The 25,600-nt window shown below is 37.6% G+C and overlaps 1 protein-coding gene across 1 annotated transcript in view; it reads right to left on the reverse strand.

Moving 5' to 3' along the window:
• Positions 1-25,600, reverse strand: part of CERKL (ceramide kinase like) — a 112,532-nt gene that overhangs the window by 27,627 nt on the left and 59,305 nt on the right. Inside the window, exon 3 of the mRNA XM_023622142.2 lies at positions 6,871-7,002. Coding sequence (XP_023477910.1) covers positions 6,871-7,002 — 132 coding nt within the window. The remainder of the gene's footprint in view (positions 1-6,870; positions 7,003-25,600) is intronic.

Raw genomic sequence — 25,600 nt, forward strand, 5'->3', positions numbered from 1 at the left:
GGCTGAATGCTATTTTTATTTAGGAAAATTTTGAAATAGTTCATTTTTTCCTTTGATCTTGCAGGTGGAAACCATCTAAACACTGATGCAAATTATCCTAGAACAATAAGTTTTTAAGTGACACTGTAAAAGTTAAATAAAATGACAGATCTGGAACAAAGAGTCAGAAAAGATGAAAGAAACCTGACCATAATATAGTAGGACAATGAACAAAACGAATAAAGTTCTTGGCTTCAGAAAGATTATATTCTGGAGACAGACAACATACACTAATTTTTAAAAATGAATGTACACTATAAAGTAATAATAAGTGATTATAAAGAAAAATAATGTAGGGGAAAAGGAAAGAAAGTAATCTGGACTACTAGTTAGATATAGAAGAAATCAAAATATTTAGACAGGATATTCCAGGGATCTGGATTCAGAAAGAGCCAGATTCAAATCAACTTTGGAGCTTATTACTCCAAATCAACATGAAGAGTGAACTGCTAGGCAAACGCAGTTTCGAAAGAAAGTTACTAGCCTTTTCTCTCATGTACCTTCCTTTTCCAATGACATTGACACCCTATGTCCCTTCCATATAGGAAATTGGGAGTTTCTATTATTTACAAGACTTTGGACACATAGTTCTTATTGCTGGGACCCTCCCACCCACCCCAACCTTCCATTTAAATATTACTTTCTCAGGAAGACAAGACTGCACGAGGGTAAAGTCTTGAGGTTGGTATTGAATGCTGAGGAGGAAACAGGCTTAAGTAAAGCCGGAAGAGATTTGTATCGGACATAAGGAAACATTTGTTGGTCTGGTGATAAAATTCTATAACGAGATAAGATACTGAGTTGTCATTTTCTTTCCTGTCCTATAGGTTCTTCAGACTTAGTAAGCTCAAAATAGAATCCGTTATTTCCAGCTTCAACTCTGTTGCCTCTCAATTACGTTGTTCTTTTTGTGTTTCATCATCCACTCCCCCCTGCCTGAGACAAGAAAATACCTTCTTCCTACAGCATCCCTCTCCTTCACTCTCCACAGCTACTGCATGGCTAAAGACAGCTGTTTCTGTCTTTTAATTGTGCTGCAGCATCCCAGCCGTCCTCAAGCCAATGCCCTAAATCTTGTCACCAACACCTTGAATGTGTATACGATGACAGCCTCTTCTCCAGTCCCCCTCCAACCTGTATCCCACTCGAGGCAGAATGACTTTTCTCAAGCACATATTTGATCACGTCGCTTCCCTACAAAAAGTCCATTGATGACCATTCATTGTCCCCAGGGATAAAGTTCCAACTCCCTAATTGACATATTAGTATTAGAAATGGGACTGGCCATATTCATCCACAATTACTTAAGGGATAATAAAATGAATCTTTCACCCAGAATTCTCTCTCTCTCTAGCTGGATATGATGCATGAACATTTACTATCCAGATTTTTATTAAAATTCAGGTAAAATTGGAAGGAAATAATGCCTCAGCATACTAGCATCTTTGTGACTCAGTTTTATCAAATTGTCTAGCTTTCTGTTGGGTAAGATCAGAAATAACAAGAGGCATTTCCAAGGAAGGAAGGGCTTCAAGTAGAGACATAAAGAGCCAAAGATAAATGATTCAAAGAGGAGATTTAATAAAAGCATCAAAAGTTAGACATGATTCTAGAAGGAGAAAAAAGAAGAAAGTGACAACAAACCCCACTTTTTTGACACTTCTGCCCAGGGCCAGACAGGAGGTAAAATTAGCTGGTGACAAGGCACTCCCATGTGCTCTGAGCTAGCAGAGATCAAGGCTGCATTCAGAGAAGTGTCTCTGACCATGCTAATGATAACGAGCATGATAAGGTCTAGCAGTTTTGTTAATACAAAAATTGACTGAAAGGGATGGAATTGCCTATCATGAATAAGAGAGATCGAGGGCAGACATGATATCTATTTTCAGATATCTTAATGACTCTTGTATGCAAGATGGGACACATTTATTTCGTTGATTTTGTATTACTACAAAAGATAGCATCAACTCTAAAAATTACAAGGAGGTAAACTTCAGCTCAGAAGTTCTCCATGCAGCTGTCACCTCGCACAAAGGCATTTGGCCAAAGGGGCAGGCAGGTTTCAATCCAGCCTGTACTCCTGTTCAACATGCTAGGTGACCTTGGGCTGAATCAGTCCAGAAGGAAGGGCACCTTTTTGTAAGTCAGCACAAAGGAGGGGCCTTTGTCTAATAGGCATAAGGGCACAGCGACCCTGAACTCAAGATAAGAATGTCTATCAACATTGCCCAGTAAAGGCACACACTGAGTCCCACACGGTGCCCACGCCAAGGCTGAGTGGTCATCCATGAGGAGTGCCACACACCTGCACTCCACCATATGGGGCAAATTGACCTAGATGGCCTCTAAAGTTCTCTCCAGTTTGATTTCTCTCCTGCCTTGACTTTCACTTTATTGTCTTATGAATTATCCTATGAATCTACGATCTCTCAAAATTCTTCTCACACCTTTAAATAGTGTAATTCCTAAAAGTCCACTCTGTTTGAGGACGAAGAGAAAGAAATGGTGTCATATGCCAGCATGGGCTTACCATTCATGATCTTTGATTCGTACACCAACAAGTCATTACGGAAAAATAACTCAGTTCTTTCTAGGTTCTCCTAGAAGTTTTTCTGATCCCATTACTACATCAGATACTGCATTGGAGGTGGTAGCAGAGGGGGGATGTAACTTTAACTCGACTATTTCAAACGATGCTGATCTATCTTCAGAAGTAGTTAGGGTTTCAGCACTAATCAAAATGAAAGAATATATTTTTATTAATGTGGTGAGATTCTTTTTTTTAACTGGAAGTTTGTACCTCATCCATTTTGCCCACCCTCACCCCCGACCTCTGGCAACCACCAATCTGTTCTCTGTTTCTATGTTTTGGTTTTTTTCTTCTTTGGGTTTTTTTTAGATTCCCCATATAAGTGAGATCATATGGTATTTATCTTTCTCTATTGACTTATTTCTAGCACAATGCCCTCAAGGTCCATCTATGTTGTCACAAATGACAAGATTTCCTTCTTTTATATGGCTGAATAATATTCCAGGGTGTGTATGTGTATATGTGTATGCATGTGTGTGTGTGCCACATCCTTTTTATCCATTCGGCCATCCATAGATACCCAGGTTTCTTACACGTCTTGGCTGTTGTAAATAGTGCTGCAATGAACATGGGGTGCAGAGATCTCTTCAAGTCACTGTTTTTGTTTCCTTCAGATAAATGCCCAAAAGTGAAATTGGATCATATGGCAGTTCTAGTTTTAATTTTCTGAGGAACATCCACACTGTTTTCCACAGTAGCTGCACCAATTTGCATTCCCACCAACAGTGCACAAGGGTTCCCTTTTCTCCATATCCTCACCAGTACTTGATATTTCTCATCTTTTTGATAGTAGCCATTCTGGTTACTCAGAATGGCTCATGGTGGTTTTGATTTGCATTTCCCTGGTGATTAGTGATTTGAGCACCTTTTCATGTACCTGTTGACCACCCATATGTCTTCTTTGGGGAATTATCTATTCAGATTCTCTGCCTATTTTTTAATCAGACTGTTGATTTGTTTGCCATTTTTAAATGAAATTTATAGGAAAAACTACTTTATAATATATATATATAGCTACAATTTTTAAAATCATGCCTCATTTATATAGCACTCTCTTCTAATGAATTCATCATCATATAGGATTTATTATGTAATTCATACTCCATTTGGATTCAGCAATGCACACAAAATACATTAAAACAATGGTCATCCTGGACATGCAGAAAATATGTATGCTTTCTTCCTTATTCTTTCATATAAGATACTTTTCTTTCAAAATGTAAATTGAATCTTAACATTTCACAATTTATGAAAATGAAATGCACAGCAGCAGTATGACCATTTTCTATAGCACTTTATGATATACAAGCTAGTTTCAAATATATTACCTTTTTCAAACTTCGAAACTATACTGTGAGATAGGCAGTAAGATTCTAAAACTTTTCAAGTATCCACACATTTATTCAGTCCTTCACACAAAATAGGAAATATTTTTTATCTGAATACTTAGCCAATATACATACTAAAATGGTTTTATAAGCAAAAGATGCAATTTTATAATTTTGCCTGTAGGAGGAGTGTTAGGCACCTAATAATTAGCCATTCTGCACAAATACATAAGTAAATTCTAAATTTGCTTTATGTAATATTCTAATTTTATGTTAAACTAAATATAACAACATTTACAGATTTAGAAAAAAGGTCCTAGAACATAATATTTTTCTCTCCAATACAAGTGTTTTAAGAAAGAAAGCACATTCCTATCATTTACTCTACCTTAGGTGAGGCCTCCTCTACCGGTTTCCTTTCCTCCAATCTCTCTCTCTTCCTAATCGCTATTCTACTGGCAGAATCATCTTTGCTAAACCAGATTACAGCACTATGATAAAAACTTTACACTAACTTGGGATCAGTGCATGAGCAAACTCCTGAGTGGAGCATAAAGATCCCTCCATAATCTGGACTCAAATTTCCTCTATAGTACATTGTTGGGAACCTTCCCAGAGCCCTTTTGCCCTTTTTTCTCACTAATAGAACCCAAATTCAGTTCTGATATCCTCAGCCTCTAGGAAGGTTGAGGGGTCCTACCCTCAGCCCATGGGAAGGGTCTTGATAGTTAAGAGAGTGATTGCTCCAGGTTGGGCATACATACTATGACAGTCAAACTGAAAGGAAGAAATGTTAATCCTTGTTCAGGATTAGAGCATGTTGGGTCTCTCTCTCACCTACACACACTTCTCCCCACCACAGTAGATGGGAATAAAGAAGGATCCAATCCACTGGCAACCATTTTACGATGATGGAAAGGACCAGATTTAATATGAAGTCAAAACTGAGGGAACTAGAGCAGCTATGAAAGAACTCTCAAGATGATATGGGTACAACACACACATACACACCCCCCCTACACTTGTTTGTGTTCACTAGCTTGTCTTCCTTCCCTCACTTTTCTTCTGATAATGCACAGAAAACCATTTTCTTGCCTTCTCTGACTCTCCAAAACTGTCCAGTTCAAGTTTCTAGTTCAAATAATTATCTTGAGTCTTCTGATCAAAATTAATGTCACTCTCTGAGACACCATAGTTCTTTTATGCCTATCCAAATTATATTTATTTTAAATATCTACAGTCATGCATCACATAACAATGTTTCAGTCAACAACAGATGACTTATACAATGGTGTTGTTTTAAGATTAGTCCCACACACCATAGGTGTGTAGTAGGCTCCACCATCTAGGTTTGTGTAAGTACACTCTATCATGTCCACACAAGGATGAAATGACCTAACAAGGCATTTTTCAGAACGTATCCCCATTGGTAAGTGACCTATGACTGTACTTGAATCCCTAATAAATTAAAGGTCACTCGAGAGCAGGTGGTACAGCTTATTCATCTTGTATTATGCATATTGCTTAACATAAGGCATTCAACAAAAGTTTCTTGAACTGAAGGGCATATAGTAACATCCATGTGAAACTGTTCTGGATATTAAATCAATGAAACAAAATAATGTTACTGAGTTTGCCAATAAGTTTATTCAATTTTGGTTATCCTAATACAAATTTCAAACTGTTCCTTCTGCCAATCTTGGAAAATCTCCAGTGAAAAGGAATGATAGCTCTGAATTGTTTCTTTGTGTTATAAATCACCTTTAAGTAAGCCAAAAATCCCAAAGATGAAAGGTTAACTCCTTCACAACAATTTTATTTTAATTCAGAAATTCCTCTTGAGTTTTTCGTGGTAGTTTCTCTTGAACTTCCATTGTAGTAGATATCTTTTGGGGTGGCTGACCTTCCCACAAAGATTGCCTTTAAAAAATTTATTTTAAGAACTTCCTTCTACCCCAGTCCATCAAGTAACGAGATGAGGGCTTCAATGACCTTATTTACATAGTGACACCCATCTCCCTTGGTTATAGCTGAGCAAAGCCAGGTCACTGAATCCTTTCCCCAGAAATTTACAATCAGGACTAAGAGATGCCAAGTGCACTCTGGCCTTGTCTCCTGAGTAGACTAATATGAATACTCTTCATCAATTAAAATTGACTACAAATTTACACTGTGTGTTAGTGAAGCTACGTAGAAATAAGACCAGAAAAACTGAGGGCATGATTCTCCATAGCTTCAACTTTCCTTCTCAGTCCACCCCTGTGGGAAAAATTAGTCTCAAGGAAACAAAGAAATTTGGTCACCAAACTCAAAAGTTAAAAAGGATTTTACTGATCTTTGTATGAAATTTAGCTTTAGCAAATTTGTATTTTTGTCGGCACAAACATAAACACCTTTCTTATTTTAGACAATGAAGTTAAGCTTCTGGCTTCTCTAAATTCATCTAAAACCAGGAGGTAAGTGCTTAGTTTTGACCTAACCAGCAGGGGTCAGAGTCAGAACAAAAACCACCTAATGAAGGATTCCATGGAAAGACATCAAACATTTAAGGGAGCAAAAAGCAATTGCTTGCCAAACTGCAGAAATAATGTGTAAATAGCAAACATCTCAATGAAGACGTCAAAAAATGTGCAGCTACCTTTAAAATGATGCCTAATAATTTTTAAAGTCTGAAAAAATGGTCTAAAGAGAAAAATATTGATACTCTAACAAAAACTACACAATAAAAAAAGAAAACAATAATTAAATTATAATCCTGTAGTTGGCTGCAGCGGGTTACAGAACTATAAAAAAGCTTTAGATATTACAGGCATCTTCTTAAATTTAGATTAAGAACAAATTCAGGTCATTTTACTTCCTTAAGTATGATTTTTTTTTTTTAAGTGGCAAAATAATATTCTGCAAATGACTTACTTGTCACATCAGTCTTTATTCCTGCAATCTTCAACAGTGGTTCAACCTTCTTGTAATAGACCTGAGTAGCTTCTTTTTTGTGGCTTTGGGGGTTAAGGAGTATTTTTAACGACTTTGGTCTATTTGAAAAACCTAAGAGGAAAACATAAAGACAAAGTTATAAAGTCTCTATCAGTAGTTTTTCTTTCCCTTTAAAACCATACGCCAAGTCCAGTTAGAATGCTATACACTCACTTAAATAGCATTTTCTATTTTTATTTGAAATTACAAGAATTTTCCTGAATACACCATTATTTTAAAATATTTACATTTTCCTCTCAGCTAGAAAGGTACATCCTTCTTAAAATAAATAATAAGTTATAACAAAACATTTTATTTATGAACGAAAATGTGAATGAAAGCAACTTCATGAGTATTAGGCAAGATTTATATATATTTACCAAATCATAGATAATATATCCAATATTCCTTTAGCATTTGTTTGTGGGGAAAAAAGCAGTGAACTGTGACAAATAGAAAGGTCCATTTTCTCTCCTTAGATAAATGTGCTCATTATTAGAATTGGGCACTCCACTGACCCCAGGGCTACCCAGGCCTGACCTGTGGATGAGCCCACAGTGGAGACGTGTAAGCGGGGCCGGGTCAGGGCCAGCACCCAGAGCAATGCATGCTGGGGCCTCAACAGAGGGTTTAGGTTGGGCCAGGGGAAAAAGGACTCTTCCCCTGGGAATTGGAAAGCAACGCCTCTCAGCCAGAATTTGATGATGGTGCTGCCTCACAGTTGGGGCTGAGATTTGATACTACAATTTTCTGGGCTTGCAAGATGCTTATCACTTAGAACCCAGTTGGAGCAGGTGCAAAGCAAATTTTCTGTTGTTAGGAAGGGGCAGGAGGGACAGAGGAGCCAAAAGAAAGCTGACGACGGTTTCTTTCATGGAAAGCTGCTCTCACAGGGCCCCATTTCAAGGTTAAAAAGGCAGCTACTAACATCCGTTTTTAATAAAACTGTTACTAAAGCCAAATGAAAAATGCCCATTACACCAAAGTTACTATTTTGTGCCTCAAATAGAGACAATATTTCACTTCTCATCACATTTGATATAATAAAATCTTTCAACAGCACATTCCGGTTTGAATTCAGAGTGAGTATTGGATGAGAGAGAGAGAAACTCTTTATATTCTTGGTAATCGCCCCTGGGCTCCCTATTTTGGTAAGGGGCCTCTGTCAGTGTCCTAATCACCCAGTCTTGAAACCCCAAAACCGTGCTCATTTCCTTCCTTTTTTCCAATGCCTACACTCAAATGACTGCCCAGATTCATGAGATGATAACTATTTGCTTCCATTGCTTCTGCCTTTCCTGGCTGTCGCCCTCAGGCTTAGTGTTCTTGGGGGCCACTGCGTGGGCACCTACCCTTCCACCGCATCCTTGGGCATCACAGCTCTGATGAGCCCCACAGTGTTCAAAAGCTGCCAAAGCTCATCGCTGCCTGCAGAGCAAGCCCGAGCCTCTTAAAATGATATTCAGAGCCCTCCCCCAAACAACTCCAACCTACCTTTCTCCTTCAACCTTTCTTCTTCCTCTCTCTCACATACTCAAGAAACATTTATTGAGCATTTGTGCTGAGCACTGGGAAGAGGGGCAAAGCAATTAAGATGCAGTTCATGCTTTAAAGGAGGAAGACGTCTCCACAAATAGACACAGCACCAGACAGAGTGACTTGTTAAAAGAGAGGCGCAAGGCACCATGGGAGTGTACAGAAGAGGGTGGTTAATTCTCATTAGGGGTCTGGAAAAGCCTTCCTGGAGAAGGGAGTATTGGAGCGGGGCTTGTGGTTCATGCTGTTTTCAACTACTTAGAATTCCCTCCCCCTCACCCCTCATCCTACCCCTTAGCAAAACAGCAAGGGCGGGGCAAGGGAAGAAATTCAAAGCCGTGAGACCAGCATGGGCAAAAGCACAAGCTGAGCAAGTGCAGAGGTTTCTGCCTCATGCTCCTTGGACCCACTGTATTAATTGCCAAATGCCAGGAGTGCCAGGCCTTCCTTTGTTCAGATGGTTTTCCCTTTCCACTCCACCCTATCACTACTTCTGTGAAAACTCTACCATTTTTTTCAAAGCTCACTTTAAATACCACTGTCTCACTGAAGCTTTTCACAATCACTGACAGAATTCACCTCTCTGGCTTCTCGCTGCCACTTTCCTCTATGTGCTTCTATTAACTATTTTTTATATCATTTATACATAAAAATTCTGATAAAAGACCCAATATCTTGGGACTCCCACTGACCAAACATGGGACGATACCAAATGGACTCAAGATAGTAATATATCATACTAAGGGGGAGAAGGGAAAACTCTGTCTTATAGCAGAATGATAATTCATAAATACGCAAGAAATTACAGAGTTAGAAAAATTACTATTTTCAACCATCGTTATAATAATGGATTCAGGCAAGAATCAGCAATAGATGCTAAAACTATCAGTGACAGTCAGTTGGGAAACAAAATATTTACTTATTCTTAAACTCTGTCCCTCATTATCGCTCTCATTACAAAGGGTAAAAGATACATTTACAGTAGGAAAGTCCAGCAGACACCATCTTAGGCAAGTGATCAAAGTTAACAATGCCCTGAATGGTACGAATGGACACATAGGCCTCGTGATGTGTGTTACACAGCACAGAGAAGGGCACATCACATCCACGGCATTCCTGGCCAAACTACGTAATGTGGATCTAACACAAAATGCTCAGACAAACCTGAGTTGAGGGGCATTCTCAAAATAACTACCTTAAACTCAAAAATGTCAAGGCCATGAAAGACAAAGAAAAGCTGAGCTACTGTTCCAGACTAAAGAGATGACAACTAAAGGCAGTGTGTGATTCTGGATCAGGTTCAAAAAAAAGAACTGTCGTAAAGGACAGTATTATTGCCCTTTAACCAGGAAGGACTAAGCAGATAAATCTAGGGCTCACTTTTATTAAAACATGACAAGGACAAGAAACTTGTTCTCAACCCCAGAGCCCAAGAGTCAGACTAAATATCCAAATTAAGTTTACCTTTCCTGGTAAATTTGCTGGAACACCCTGCTACATTTCTCAAGCAGGGGGAGACCCGGTAAGGAAGGTGTCTAGGCACCAAATGGCTCCCCCAAATGTTATCATAAAAACCAACTTTTATTTCCCCCTCTTCCTACATCATGGCCATGGGGGAACAGCAGAAGTTTGTGGAAATGGGAAACAGTCATTTGGGGCGTGTGAGGGTGAGCACATCGTAGTTAAAGTCTCGTCGGCTTTAAAAACATATGTGTAAAAGGACATATGACATGTCTTTGAGACACAATCCTCTTAATAAGGCAGGAAAGAGGCTAAAATTATTTTTTAAAGATTTTCTAAAAAGCTTTAAGCAAAATAACTGAGTCTTAAGAATAAAATTAACAACAATAGTAATGAAAACTAAATTAATCAGAAAGTTCCATTTCATAGACATTCTGGTACTATAAATTGAGGTCTTTTTAAACACAAGTCAATAAGGCCAACTTTTCACCAGAACATGTATTCATTTTCCCATTTCTCTTTTCTTTTTGGGTACACTTAATATGATAATTATGAAGCTAGAGTCGAAGTATATACAAATTAGGTAGTAATTTGATACAAATTCATAAATCAGAATGGGGATTTCTATCGAATAAAGTAGAACTTTTTAAAAACGTTTTTCATTAGGTGGAATAAAGAGATAGAATATTTGAAAAATCTCCAACCTTCTTTTCTACCATGCTCCCTCAAGCCTCCGTCTACTCCATTCAGTTCCTTTAACTCACCACACTCCCTCTACCACCGGACCCTTGCACTTGCTCTCCCCTCTCTCTGCCCATGCACACATTCCACAGCCACTTGGCCCAATTAACCTCTACTCTGTGTTTTGATCTCACCTTATTCATCACTTCCTTGGAGAAGACTGCCATGGCCTCCTTGGCTATGTGACTTTAGCTAGGTCATTTACCCCTTACGAGTTGTCCTTACAAGTGCATTCACTTGCCAGTCTTGATCCTTACACTGTTGTAATTTTACATTTATTTATTTGTTCTCCCCTATCGGACTGGAAACCCTCTGGAATTCTTCTCCGTGTTCTTTCTCTTTTAGTGCAGGGCATGTAATAGATGATCAAATATTTGATGAATGAATAAAAGGGTGATGTTAGCCTCAGGCCGTCTAGATAACAATGGCATCCATTCATTTATTCACAAATTATTGCATGCCTAGTATTTGACAGGCAGGCTTCTAGAAGCTGAGCTCTGTCAGTAAACAAGAAAGCCTCTGTCCTCATGAAGCTTCCACTCTAATTTTGGGAGATAGAAATAAACAAGAGAATTCAGAGTATGTCAAGTGGCAATAAAATCTAAGGATAAAAATGAAGCTCAGAGGGAGGACAAAGGTACAAGAAATGACTTGCTGGCCAGGGAGGGTCAGGTCACCCAGAGCCTTGTAGGCATTTACAAGGACTTTGGCTTTTTCTCTGAGAGAGAGGAGAAGCATGGAGAATTCTGAGCAGTGCAGCATCATAATCTTGGGTATTAAAAGGATCATTCTAGCTGCTGTGTGGAAAGTGGATACAGTAAGGGCAAGGACTGACAAAGTAAGAATAGTCACGATATTCCAGGTGGAAAACGATTGCTCTTGGACTGGAAAGGTTGAAGTGGAGGCTGTAAGAAAAGTTAGATTCTAGATACATTTTGAAGGGAGCGCTGACAGAATTTGTATGCTTTTTGGATATGGTATGTGAAAGAGAACAGTCAAAGATTAGTCTAATGTGTGGCTGGATAAGAGGAAAATGAGGACATAAGATGGGTAAGGACTAGTGAAAAAGTGGTAGAATCAGTAAGTTGTGGTCTCAGTGGGGCTAAAGGATTTTGGAGTTGGGGGAGTAGATCAGGCAAGCTAGAAAGACAGACGGCAGTAGCCACAGGGAGGGTAGGATGCTTGAAATTGAGACTGAATTATTGCTTATCACAATAACAAGATCTGAGGAACTTCCATATTCATCAGAATCACCAGAAGGGCTTCTTAAAACACAGATTTCTGGGTCCCAGCTCCAGAGTTTTGGACTCAGTAGTCTGGGGTGGGTCTCAGAATTCATATTTAAGTTCCCAGGTAATGCTGATGATGTTAGTCCAGGGACCATACTTTGAGAACCACTGCTCCAGAAATATGATTACAGGAGGAGGTAGGTGAATTGAAGCACAGGTCACGATCTTTGAAGGACAAGAGGCCGAAAACTAAGAGAAATCTACAAAACACACAGAATTATGACATCAGTAGTGTTGGAGGGAGTAGCAGTGAGATAGGAGCAAAAGTCTTCAAGAACTGGGAGAAGGATGCAGTAGTCTGTACAGAGCTACAAAAGTAGTGCCAGCTAGTGGTGTCTGATGAATTGAGCTTCAATGCTGCAGATTTTTACGCTGAGAAAATAGTCCCAAAATAGCAGTAAGATGCAAGGAAGACATGAAGACATCAACAACACCTCCAGGACCAGTTGTATGAAATGTACAGCAGAAAGAACAGCCACCTACTTGAGATGGCAGCAGAGGAAGCCATAAGCTCCTAGAAGAGCTATGTCTCTCTATTTAAGCAAGAAGGTGAGGGGAATATTTGGAAAAGTGGTTAAAAATATAGGAGATTTTGCTAATGATGGACCATTCGTTCCACAGGGCAGAATTAAATGGTGTCTGGGGTTAAGGAAAGTGGAGAATGGGGTCAGGTTAGGGGGTACAGAGAGAGAGCCTTAGAGGGATGGACGTCCAGGTGTTGAAGGGCCCTAGGCAGTGATATGGTGGGAAAGAGATAAGAATTGTTTGCAGCAGTTGGGGTTAGAGATTAGGAGGGTGGGGAGTGGAGTCTTACCCCAAGCATATGGAGCTCTATGAATTTTGTCTTTCCTCCAGCCAATGTCAAAGCTGGGGAAGGAGCAAAACTGCCTGGAGCTAGAGTTGCTCCAAAGCCCCTTTCCTTCTCAGTCAGTGTTGGAATCTGAACCCAGGTCTGTCTGAGGCACTAGGATATTCTCTTCACCAAGTGTTCTCAGTGCAAATGTTCTATATTTGAGAACAACATGCCCAGTTGTTTTTGTACAGATTAAAATATACACATGGTATGGGACTGAAAATCTCCTTATTCAACTCATTCCCTGATATCCAGTTCCCCTCCTGGGGGACAACCACCGGTATCACTTTGAGAATCTATTCTATACATGTAAGTCACGTGCTACATAACAACATTTCAGTCAATGACAGACCACATATAAAACAGTGGTCCCATGAGATTAGTACCATACAGCCTAAATGTGTAGTCCGCTATATTATCTGGGTTTGTGTAGGTATACTCTGTGATGTTCACACAAGGACAAAACCGCCTACTGATGCATTTCTCAGAACTTATCCCAGTTGTGAAGTGATGCATATCTACAGACGTTGTGGCTTTTTACATAGATGGCAGCATCCCTACCTGCTATTCTGTATCTTGCTTTCCCTTTTACAATACTTTGGAGATGATTCCATATCACTACATAGAGTGCCATCTCACTTTATTTAAAGCTGCCTAGTTTTCTTTGTATGGACGAAACTCAGTTTAACCAGTCCCCTGGGGATGGATATTTAGATTGTTTCCAATCTTCCTTTACTGCAAATAATGCTGCAACGAATGTCATTTGGCATCTATTTGCATAAAACCGCAGGACAAACTTCTAGAAGTAGAATCATTGGATCAAAGAATATGCACACTTGAGAGTTGATATTGCCAAATTACTTGCCACAGAAACAGTTTCGTGTTGTGACCAAAAAAATGGACGCTAAAGTAAAAGTAATTGGCCTTAAGTCTTGGCTCTTCCATTTACCAACTGTGACTTTGAGTTACTGTGTAATGTCTCTGTTCTTCAATTTCCTTATCTGTAATATGAGGACAATAAGAGTACTTCTCACAAAGGGTAACTATGATGATTAAATAAATAAAATGCTTAGAAAAACGCATGGCACCTAGTAAGTTTTCAATTAGTTTACCTATTATTATTTCTACCAATTTACACTCCACCAGGAACTTAGAGTGTTTGTTTTCTTACACCCTTATAAATCCAGGATGTTTTCAAACTTTCTGATCTTTGACAATCTGAGAGGTGAAAAATTGCATCTCACTCTAATTTCAACTTACATTTCTCTTATTATGAGAGAGCCTGGGAAACTTTGCAAACGTTTACGAGCTACTTCTATTTTTCCATGAACTGTCAGTTTATATCCTTAGCCAACTCTTTCTTTGTATTGTCTTTGTCACATTAATTTCGGCAGTGCTTCATACAGTAAGAAAATCAACCTTTTGTTTGTTAGATGAGTTACAAATACTTTTCCCAGTGTGTCATTTAGTGCCTTTAATTTTATTTATGCTGCTTTCTTTACGCTGAAAGTTTTAATTTTTATGTACCTATAGTTGAATTTATCTGTCATTTCTCTTATGGCTTACAGGTTTTGTGTCGTTTTGGGCAAAAAAACCCCCTGGATTTTTCTTCTAACAATTTTGCAATTTCAATTTTGTATTTTACTTAATCCTGACTGAAATTTATTTTGATAGAAGGTTTAAAATTGGGATTTGACTTTACTTTTTTCCAAATGGCTATTACCTGTACCAACATCACTCACTGGGTAATCTATCTTTCACAGATTTTAAATGCTACCTTTAGATTTATGAAATTTCTTGATGTGTCTGATCTCTTCTGAATTATCTAGTCTGTGTTCTACTGATCCATTCATATGTTGGGACCATAATGTTTTACATATTGTAGTTTTATAATATGACTTAATAGCTGATAGGGTTGCTCTCTCCTTATTACTTTTAAGAATTTTCATGTCTATTTTTGCTTACTTTTACACATGATCTTTAAACTCAGTTTGTCTTGTACAAAAAAATTCTCCTGGTATTTTCTTGGATTTACATTGAATATAAATTATCTTAAAGACAATAATACTTTTATGAGAGTCAGTCTTTCTGGGTAGAAACATGGTATAATCTTCCATATTAATTCTCCTGTGTCCCACAGTACCATGTTAGACATTTTTCAGATAAGTTCTGAACAATTGTCTTTTTCATCTTTTCTGTTGCTGCTGTCAATATGTTCCTACTTCCTTCTCCTCATTGACTCTTGACAGCATATATCAAAATTACTATTTTCTACATGTATCACTTTCTTTAATTTCTCATTGTTCCTCATAGATCTTCCCTCTCTTCTCTTGGATTTTCCAGGATAATAATTACTTCACCTGCCAATAATGGTAATTTTACTTTCCCCCTTCCAATTGTCATATAAATTCATTTTCCCCCCTAGTCTACTTACATTGGTTGGTTCTACCAGAAGAATGTGTCTAACAGTGCTGATAAAGGATAATCTTGTCAGTTCTAGAATTTAATGGAAATATCTCAAATGTTTCTCCATGTAGGCTTTAAAATGAAATATATATTTATCATGTTGATAACAGATCCATCTGTTCTTGTTTTATTAAGAGTTGTTTGACATTCATAAGTAAGACTCATTATAGTTTTCCTTTTTTGGACTCTCATTGTCAGATGTTGGTATTAAATTCACACAAGCTCTACAAATAAAATCTGGGAGTTTCCATTCGTTTTCTATGCTCTAGAATAGTTTAAATAGTATTGAAATTTCCCACCATCCCTTAAAGGTACGGTAGATATCCCTGTGAAAATATCCGAGTCAGTGCTTTTTTTAGGAGTACCAAAAAAATTTGTTTCTTTGGTGGTAATTGGTCTATTTAGATTTTCTATGTCTTCTGGAGTCAGTTTGGCCATTTTTATTCTCCTAGGCAATGTACTCATTCACTTCATCCTACTCCTAGGAGGTGGCCCATATTGCCTGCTGGGTCCTAGACACCATCCTCCTACTGAGTAGCAATAGCAACACTATTTCCCCCGATAATCAGAATTGATCACCTTTGCCAGCATAGCAACTTTATTATTTTTTTTTCTTTTGTTGGTTCAGTCATATGGTTCAATATTATGGCCAGATAATTCTCAATGTCCAATTCAATTGAACCATTTTCATGTTCCTGTGTAAAAGTATTCTTCTCCCATATTAAAAGCTGTAGGTCAGCAGAGTTCAAAATTGTAGAGGCAGGAAGCAAAAATATTATGAGTGGATTACTGGAGGTGAGAGTAAGAGTTTACACTTCTACCTTCACTCCTTAGTTCATAGACCCATGTATTCTGTCTATAGAACTAAAAATACTTTAATATCATAAGATTTTATCTCCCAGGTGGCATACGACATAATAAATAGGAAACATGGTAAGACCAGTGAATCTCATAGTTATCGGCCAACTGCCTCACTTCTTTTGATGTAAATGAGTCCTTTGATCAAAAGCAATATTGTATAGGATGCAAATTCACTGAAGGCAGCATTTAGTAGGGCCACAGATGGTAGTGTTGGTAGAAACACGGTGGATGGGAAATGCAAATCCATGCCTAAAGTAAACATTCAAAGCAATGAGGGCAAACCACTGACTTCCCCAATGGAGGGGATCCAATGTAATGAACCTGCCACCAAATGGTTGACTGGCTGCTCTGAGATGTGGGGCTATATCCAGGGCTCAAGGCTGATCTGTCTGCAGGTAGAGTACTCAGCAATGGTGGAAGTTAAGTTAGCCTTGGTAAGCAGAAGTGCTTGCTGTTAAACCCATATATTTTTCCCATCCCTGCTTAAAGGCCACTTTGTTTATGTGTTCTCTGTGCAAGCCCTGGGGTTGTTCTGAAAAGATGCTGATAGCCATCTGTAGAATGGGGCATCTCGCCTACTTGATTATTTCCTCTTCTGGAAAAAATTCACTTTGATAAGCATTTACATAAAACACAAATCTCATATTCTGTTCTTATTCTGTGAAAGTCATCCATATGTTTCTGCCTCATACATTCTTGTCATCAACCTTCCAATCTTTTTCTTCCAACTTCCTGACTATCTGGCTAAGCTCTTAACCACTGTCCATGCATTGATACACACCAATCTCTCTGGCCATCACTCCTTAACAACCAGTATCAACTGTTTGAAGTTCTGCCCACCAGAAGGATTTTCCGTCCCTGTTATCTTTTAGGAACACTCTTGAGTGGGACTGTAACGCTTCCGTAGCTCACTTTTATTATGTCAAGCAGAACTGTCTCTAAAGTAGGCCCCACTTATTTCTTCTGGTCATAGAAAATGTCTCATGAGACCACATATGTGGAGTGAAGAGAAAAAAAAGCAGAGCAGCAACAGCTGTAGGCCACCAGTGTATTCGATGTAGTAGGTCCTTCTTATCTAGTCCTTTCATAACATTATCTGTATAAAACTGCTCTCTATTTAAAATAGCTAGACTATTTTATGTTTTATACAACTCAACTCTGATCAATACAGGTGTCTAATAAACATCTCAAAGTTAACATTCAAAACATTACAAAAATTCTAATTTTCCCCACCAAATCAGGTCTATCTACCCACAGTCTTCCGCATCTCACTTAATGACAACTTCAACCTTCCATTTGCTCCAGTCAGAAACTTCACTTTACTCTGAAAATTATAATTAAAAATAACTAATTAAGCATTTATCTTTTACTTCCAATAAGCACTATATTTCTGGATAACCAAATAGTACCAGTTGCAGAAGCAACATCCTTTTTTATAAAAGAATATCACTAATTTAGAAAGAATGATTGAATTAGAAAATCTCCATGATCTACCCCTAATTAAGTAATTAGTTCAGACAAGGATAATTAATGCATGTCAAAACCATTAGATGAAATATTTATTGAGAGCTAGTCATTCCCCTGGTCCCTGAGTACCACTCAACAAATTATCTACTAGTTTCAAAAAGAAACATTACAATGGAGGGATCAAGCTGTCACCTCCTTGACTCACAGATCAATCTTAGCTGTGGGAATCCATCTCAGCCTCATTAATAGTGGGATAGTGAGACATTATGTACTACCTGAGACGATGAAATATGAAGTACACGGTACCATTTATGAAGTATCCTTGCCCAAAGTTTCCAACATGAATCTATTAAGCTTTCAGATTAAAACTCCAGTTTATAGGAAATATGTGGAATAAAAGAACAAGTTAAAAGATACCACCAAGAAGCAATCAGATAGCGGTAAAGCAGTGCCAAAGTACCCAAAGTGTGGTCTCCAGAACGACAGCCCAGCATCACTGAGCAGCTCATCATTAGAAAGGCCCACACCAGACCCACCGAATCAGAATGTCTGGGAGTGGGGACCAATAATTCGTGTTTAAATAGGTTCTCCAAGTGCTCCTTATGCACACTAAAATGTCTACAGGGCAAATAATTGAGTCTCTTTCATAAGTCAATGTCAGAGACAATAAAAAGATGAGGAGGGCAATATTATAGTGTTGCAGTTTAAATTATTGAATTCAGCGAATGACCCTTGATTGGACACTAACTGATGCAAATAAGCTATAAAAGATATTTTGGAAAACATGGAAATTTCAATATGGACTAGGTGCTACATGATAATAAGCAACTATTGTTCATTCATTTGGTAGGGTAATGATATTTGGCTATTTGTAAAATGTGTGTTTTTAGAGCTGCGTACTGAACTACTTCTGGGAGAAATGCCATGATGTCTACAATTTACTTTAAAACACGTTGACAGAATAAAATGTTTGGAACAAATATGGAAAAATGTTAAGAACTGTAGAATCTAAGTGACAGAAATATAGGTGCCCATTATAACGTTTTTTACATATTTTCTATAGTTCAACATTTTTTTCCTAATAGAGTAAAAAGATCTTGGTGTCATCCTTAACTTTTTTTCTCATAATATCCCCCATATCCACTAAATCAACAAATCCAGCCAGCTCTATCTTCCAAAACAAATCCAAAGTCTGAGCACTTCCCACCACCTCTCCTGCTCCCGCCCTGATTGAAGTCACCGTCTCTGGCCTGGATTATACCTACTTAACTGGTCTCCTGCTTCAATCCTGTTACCCATTCACATAGTCCACTCTCCACTCAGGAGCCAGAACATTCATTTTAAAAGTAAGTTATATCGTGTCAGTCCTTTGCTTAAAACTCCCAAACGGCTCCCCATTTTTATAGAATAAAAGTCGGAAACCATACAAAGCTTGCAAGACCTTTCATGCTTTACCCGCAGCAGCCTCTGTGACCTCATCTCCCATTGCTTTGCTCCCTGCTGACTCCACTCTGCACATGACTTTCTTGCTCAACATTTTACTCTTACTGTTCTTTGGGCTTGGAACATTTTCACCTCCAAGATCCATATGGCTCCCTTTCCCCATTACTTTCAGCTCTCTTCTGAAATTTAATAGCCAATGAAGGCTGCTTTGACCACCCTGTGTACAATAGTAAATACTTCCATCTCATTGCCTGGTAGTACATATCATCATTTGACATCATAGAAATATAGTTGATTTTTTTCAACTCTTCCTTCTCGTGGACTAAACATTCATGTCTCCTCCCCCAGCAAATTCATATGTTGACACCCTAATCTCCAGTATGAGGTATTAGGAAGTGGGGCCTTTGGGAGGCAATTAGGTGAGGAGGGGTGAGCCCTCACAAAAGGGATTAGTACTCATAAAAGAGACCCCAGAGGGCTCTCTAGCTCTCTTTCTGCCATGTGAAGACACAACAAGAAGAGGGCTCTCACCAGAACCCGACCATACTGGCACCCTGAGCTCAAACTTCCAGACTCCAGGACTGTGAGAAATAAATTTCTGTCGTTTGTAAGCCACCCAGTCTATAGCACTTTGTTATAGCAGCTTGAACAGACTAAGACACCCCACTATCGCTAGAATATAAGCTACTTGAGGTCAAAGACTTTGCAATTCTGCTCTCTGCTATATTGCTAGTTCCTAGAATGGTATCTGGCACCCAGTAGATGCCCAATAAATATATATACTGAATTATATTATTTTTAAAAGTAAACCAAAAACTAAAGAAAAAATAAATTGTAAAACAACAATTCTAATTGCATTAAAGAAAAAAGATCAATACTTCAAAAGTTATTTAAGCAACAAGCTTTCCTTTTTAAATTTCCATGATGTAAAATAAGTCCAGAAATGTAACCACTTATATTAATTCCTAAAATAAAACAAAAAGGCTAAGGCAAATACAAAGACTCAAAGATTTATCAAAAGTAGGTTTTACAATAGACACCTCAATTTTTTGAAAGAAACATTTAGCATGGAAAAGTTAACAACTTCTTATTGCTGCCAAGCTAAGCTTTTAAAAAATAAGAAGTAATTCAATTCCCATCTCATACTTACTCACTATATCTACAAACTTAAAACCAGTAAAGAATTATATTTACGAGCTGGTGAAATCTTTAATAAATTAAATTTTACAGCAGCAATGAAAATGAACACTGACCCTTTTGCTCAGAATCTAAAATAAATCAGTTTGCCTTTTAGAAACAAATCATCAGTTATAAATAAAATCAGAGAGTGGAACTGAAACAAACTGCCTTTAATCTGCACAGCACTAGTTGGATTTGAAAAGCAACCTGGATTGTCTTATCCTAGGCTTAGACTCAGAGTGCTGTCCCTCAGCCCCTCAGGGCACTTGTGCTTCATCATCTCCCAAGAGAAAGGAAAATGCAAAGAAGTCAGTGACCAAAGGGATGGCATCATGAACGAGGATGAAGCCAAGACAAAATTCACCAGTGGAGACTGCCAAATGACTTGGTAAAATCCTCTCTCCTAAAAAGAACTGTAACAATATGAAAAGCACTTGGAGACACTGAAAACTAGGTTAGGAAGGTAAGAAAGAGGAGAAAGTCCTTTAAGTTTCAAGAAATTTAATTAATTTATTAAATAAAAAGGAGACAGTTTGTTTGTGAGAAAACAGACATGTGCATCCTAGCCCTCTGGCCCAAACAATAAACATTTCCATATTATTACAGAAATATAATACACTGTAAAGATTTATGTAAAATCACCAGCTACAAAGAACCCTATGAAAAACATTTTTAGAACGTGACAACACAAAGCATTAGGCAGTCATGACCTTGTTCTTCTCTCATCCAATTATGACAAACTGTTTAATATGAAAGTTATACTGAGACACATAAATCCGCTGAACTCCTTGAAAAAACAAATCTCAAAGTGATAATGATCATTTATTCATAATTTTACAATAGTATTAGCATCCCCCAAATAGAAAACCCAAGATTAAAATATAGCTATGATTCAACATTAATATGCAACTGACTTGGCTCTCAGTCCTTTGGTAACCTCTCAATTCATACTCTAGAGTATAGACCTTTTTAACACGCCAGTTTGCAATGAACCAGCAATGTAAAACAGAATGGCCAACTGTTCCTCTGTTAGTAACAAATGTGCTAATATGTACTAGTTTAAACTTGATCTATCAGTGAGTCAATGAACCATGAAGGGTGGGGGTTAATCAGGGTGTTCTCCAAACAAAGGCTCAGGAGAGCGGTGGGGACGCCACTCCCAGACTCACATCTGTGCTGTTTTGAGTGCAGCATGATGGAAATGGCATGGTGTTCATCAAAGTTAAGAGCCCAGAACCTCGTCATAGTCTTGCGTATACTCACAACCATTTTATACAGGAAAGCAACCAAATCGTTGCAAAGAAAAAACCCAAACACAGGAAATAAAACCTCAGTTAGCCACACTTCTCAGGAGTTATTAATATTAAACCGTGCCCAGTTAATGTGTAACAGTAATGGTAAAAGCTTTTCACACACAAGATTTGACAACTTCGCAGCAGAGCTGAAAGGTGGAGATATTTTATATTAGGCAATTTATATTGCAATGCATCAATTTCACTTTACTATCAGCAAAAGTTTAAGGATGTGCATCTTTACACATACAGATGAAAATCTCAGTGCTGTAGTCACTTTAAAGTAACAAACAGGCCCAACAACTTCTAAATTTACATGCCACCTACCAATGTAAACATATCTCTATTTCTAACAGCTGAAACTGACTGAACAGCAATTAGTAGAAAGAATCACCTGTTGCCAAGAATAATCACCTTAATACTTCAGGATTTAAATAATAAAAGGAGTCAAGACCACATAGATAGAGAGAGAAAAAGTGAGCAAGCAGAAAGGATAGCAGAGACAAAAAGAAAGAAAATGTAACCAAATATATCATTCTTTTATTTTTATCAGATTTTTGTAATAATCCTGATAAAATGAACTTTTATTCATTTTGGAAGATGCTATAGAGTAGACCTATTTCACTGTATCACTTTCCCCAAGTAAAACTCCAGACTGAAAAGAAACATACATTACTGGATTTAGAAAAGTTTTCTTTTTTTCCTGTTCTGCCTAGAAGTTAACCCCAGAATTAGTTAAAATAATTAGCATTTAAATATGATTAACTTCATAAAAATCCAATTTGATGAAATAATTGTACATTTAATCCCTCACAAACTATGGAATAATGAAAATGTTAGAGAATAATTTCATGAACATGTTTTAATTCAATTATTTTATCAGTTAGAAAATGTTTTAAAAGTATCCTTTCTGGATGGTATATAAGGAATTAGGTGTGACTTTTAACAGAGTTTTTAGTTATCTGCAGGGCGTCAAAAAAAATTGCGCTGTTTTAAGTATTCTAAGAACTGATGTTCCATTGTAAAAATAAAGATTCTTGAAAATGTTTATACACTGTAATATATGTTGTCAAAGAAAAACCTGAGCTGGACAGTAGTTAAAGCTTAAAAAGAGATTTTATTCAGGACTGTTGCAATAGGAGGAAAGAGACCTCCATATAAAACTAGGCTCAACTCAGAATACAGCACGGGCCACAGGGAATTTATAGCCAAGGAAGAGGGCCGAGGGTTAGTGGAAAATTACTAAGAGGAAACATCGGAGGTAACGGATTCCGGTTAAACCCACCTAACAGCATTCTTTGCTGAAGACGGGCCAGGGTGACTGGATATCACTGGCGGGGTGGGGGTGGGGTGCAGATGATGGTGGAGGATGAGGAACCTAGTCAGATATGGAAGGTGCTAGTTAAACTGACTCAGCAGTATTCTTGCTATAAATGGATTTCATAAGGAAGTGCACAGATAGGCCTATGAAAAGGCTCAGGAGCCTGATGCTTACATAAAATTAGCCCTGCATTATACATGATGATAATAATGTGTTTTCAAAAGCCTAATAATTTAGTATAAGGAAACTGATAAGGAATTCTGAGGGATATGCTCCATCAAAATGATATTGCTTTGGGATTTCCATTTTGGAAGACGGTGGCAGCCGTCTGAAACCAAATTTCACCACACAAGTTGTGATTCAAGACGTCAGTTCTTCCTAAGGTTATTTATAAATGTAATGTGCCCTCAGTAAAAATATCAAGTTTCCTTTCCAGATCTAGACAAGTTGATACTCAAGTATATACCTAAATATTAACCTGCAAAAATAGGTAGAAAACCCTGGGGAAAAAAAAAGATCTATGAGAGGAATTAGTCCTACCAAATATTGAAACATACTACAAAGCCTCTTTAAGTGAAACACTGAGATGTGACTAGACAGACCAGTGGAATAGAATAGAAAGCCCAGAAATATATGGCAATTGAGTATATGATAAAGATAGTATCTCAAAACTCTGGGACAAAGATAGACTTTTTAGTAAATGGTGTTGGAACAACTGGATAACTATTTGGGAGAAAAGATAAGGTCTATAACTTATACTACACACAAAATAAACCCAGAATGGACTTGTTATTAGCATCATTAAAATAGTGACTTGTGTACAGCAGAGCAGACTCTGCCTGGTCTTTTTCCACCATCCTCTCATCTTCTGGTGCTACATCAGGCAGTGCTCCATTGCTATTCATAGAGTTTTCAAGGACAATTTTTTTGGAAGTAATGGCCAGGTTCTTCTTCCCAGTCTGTCTTAATCTGGAAGCTCCACTGAAACCTGTCCACCATGGGTCACCCCGCTGGTATTTGAAATACTGGTGACATAGCTTTCAGCATCACAGCAACACACAGCCACCACAGCATGACAACTGACAGAGAGGTGACGTGGTTCCCTGACTGGGAAACGAACCCAGGCTGTGGCGGTGAGAATGCTGAATCTTAACCACTAGATTAACCAAATGGAATTAGAGATCTAAAATTAGACCATATAAGTATTACAAGAAAACATGGATGAATTTCTCTATAACCTGGCTTTCTACTACGACTCACGTACAGATGCAATAAAGAAAAAGAGTGGCAAATTTAACTATATAAAAATTTTAAAATAAAAACTTTGAATGACAAAAGCACTATAAGAAAAGCCAAGAGAGAAACTGCTTATCAGGAGAAAAATATTTGCAGCATATATCACAGAAAAAAAGGAAAATATCCCTAATATACGAAGAACTTTTAAAAGTTGAAGGGAAAAAAAGACCATATGTATTATAGAAAAATGGGCAAATGATACGAAGACAATTCACAAGGTATTAAAATGACCCTTAGACACACGAAAAGATGTCAACTTTACTTATAATTTTGAAAAAATGCAAAGTGAAACTATATTGACACACCATTTCTCACCTATCGCATTGGAAAAATTCTAAAGCGTGAAAGTAGAATCTGTTGATAAGGCTGTGAGGAAATAGACACTTTCATACTTTGCTGGTAAACATGAAAAATGGTACAAATCCTATGGAAAAGAACTTATCAATATGTTACAAAGCGACACATGCACTTGCCCTTAAACCCAGAAGTCTACTTCTATAAATTTACCTTCAGGATACAATATGCATAAAATTATTCATTGCAGCATTATTTGTGATTGCAGATTTTAGAAACAATCAAAATGCCCCAATATGAGAAAATATTGAATAAAATGTGGTGCAAACCACACAATGGAGTCTCACACAGCTGATAAAAAATAATGATGCAGCTCTCTATGAAGTGATACGGAGTGATTTTCAATATACGTAGGTAAATGAAAAAAGAAATGCAAAAGTTTATACATTACTTTTTCTTTAAGAAGAGAAATAAAAAAATACACATATATCTGGCAATTTTGCAAAAAAAAAAAAAAAATAAGTAAGATAAACCAGAAACCAATGGAACCGGTTCCTGTAAGAGGGATGAGGTGGACACCATACAGGAAGAAGTGTTTTTCTTTTGGAAACATGTTAACGTCTTATATATTCAAAAAAATATAATTAAATCAATGAAGATGATGGAGAAAAAAACCTAAAACTGAATACAAACAGAAACAAAGCCAACTGTATTCAGATGAATAACATAACTATTATGAAGGAAATAAAGCTGATCCATGTAACTTGTGAACACAGTACTTGACATATACACTTTCAGTTTAGAGGGCCAAAAAAGGAACTGCCAATAAATTTTGAACTCATTTTAGTAGGGTTATTTTTCATAATGGTATGGTCACAGCTACTCTGAAACTATTTTGCATATACAATATGACTGAGCAAATGGACAAATGTGTTATTCTTGGGAGTCAGAGTTCTTACTATGGAAGAAGGGAGATCAAATACGGAAAGGAGAGGAACAAGGAGGAACCTTGTACAACTAGATTGGAATTAGAGTTACTAATATGAATTCCTGATTTCCAATCCATATTTCCTCACTTCGTCTGCTGCAAGAGCCTAGAGGTTACAACATCCTAAGAGCAATGTGCAGACCTAGCACCCTGATCTCAGCTTCTCAATACCATTCCCCACCA

This window comes from Equus caballus, chromosome 18 (assembly GCF_041296265.1).
Source record: "Equus caballus isolate H_3958 breed thoroughbred chromosome 18, TB-T2T, whole genome shotgun sequence".
NCBI lineage: Eukaryota > Metazoa > Chordata > Mammalia > Perissodactyla > Equidae > Equus > Equus caballus.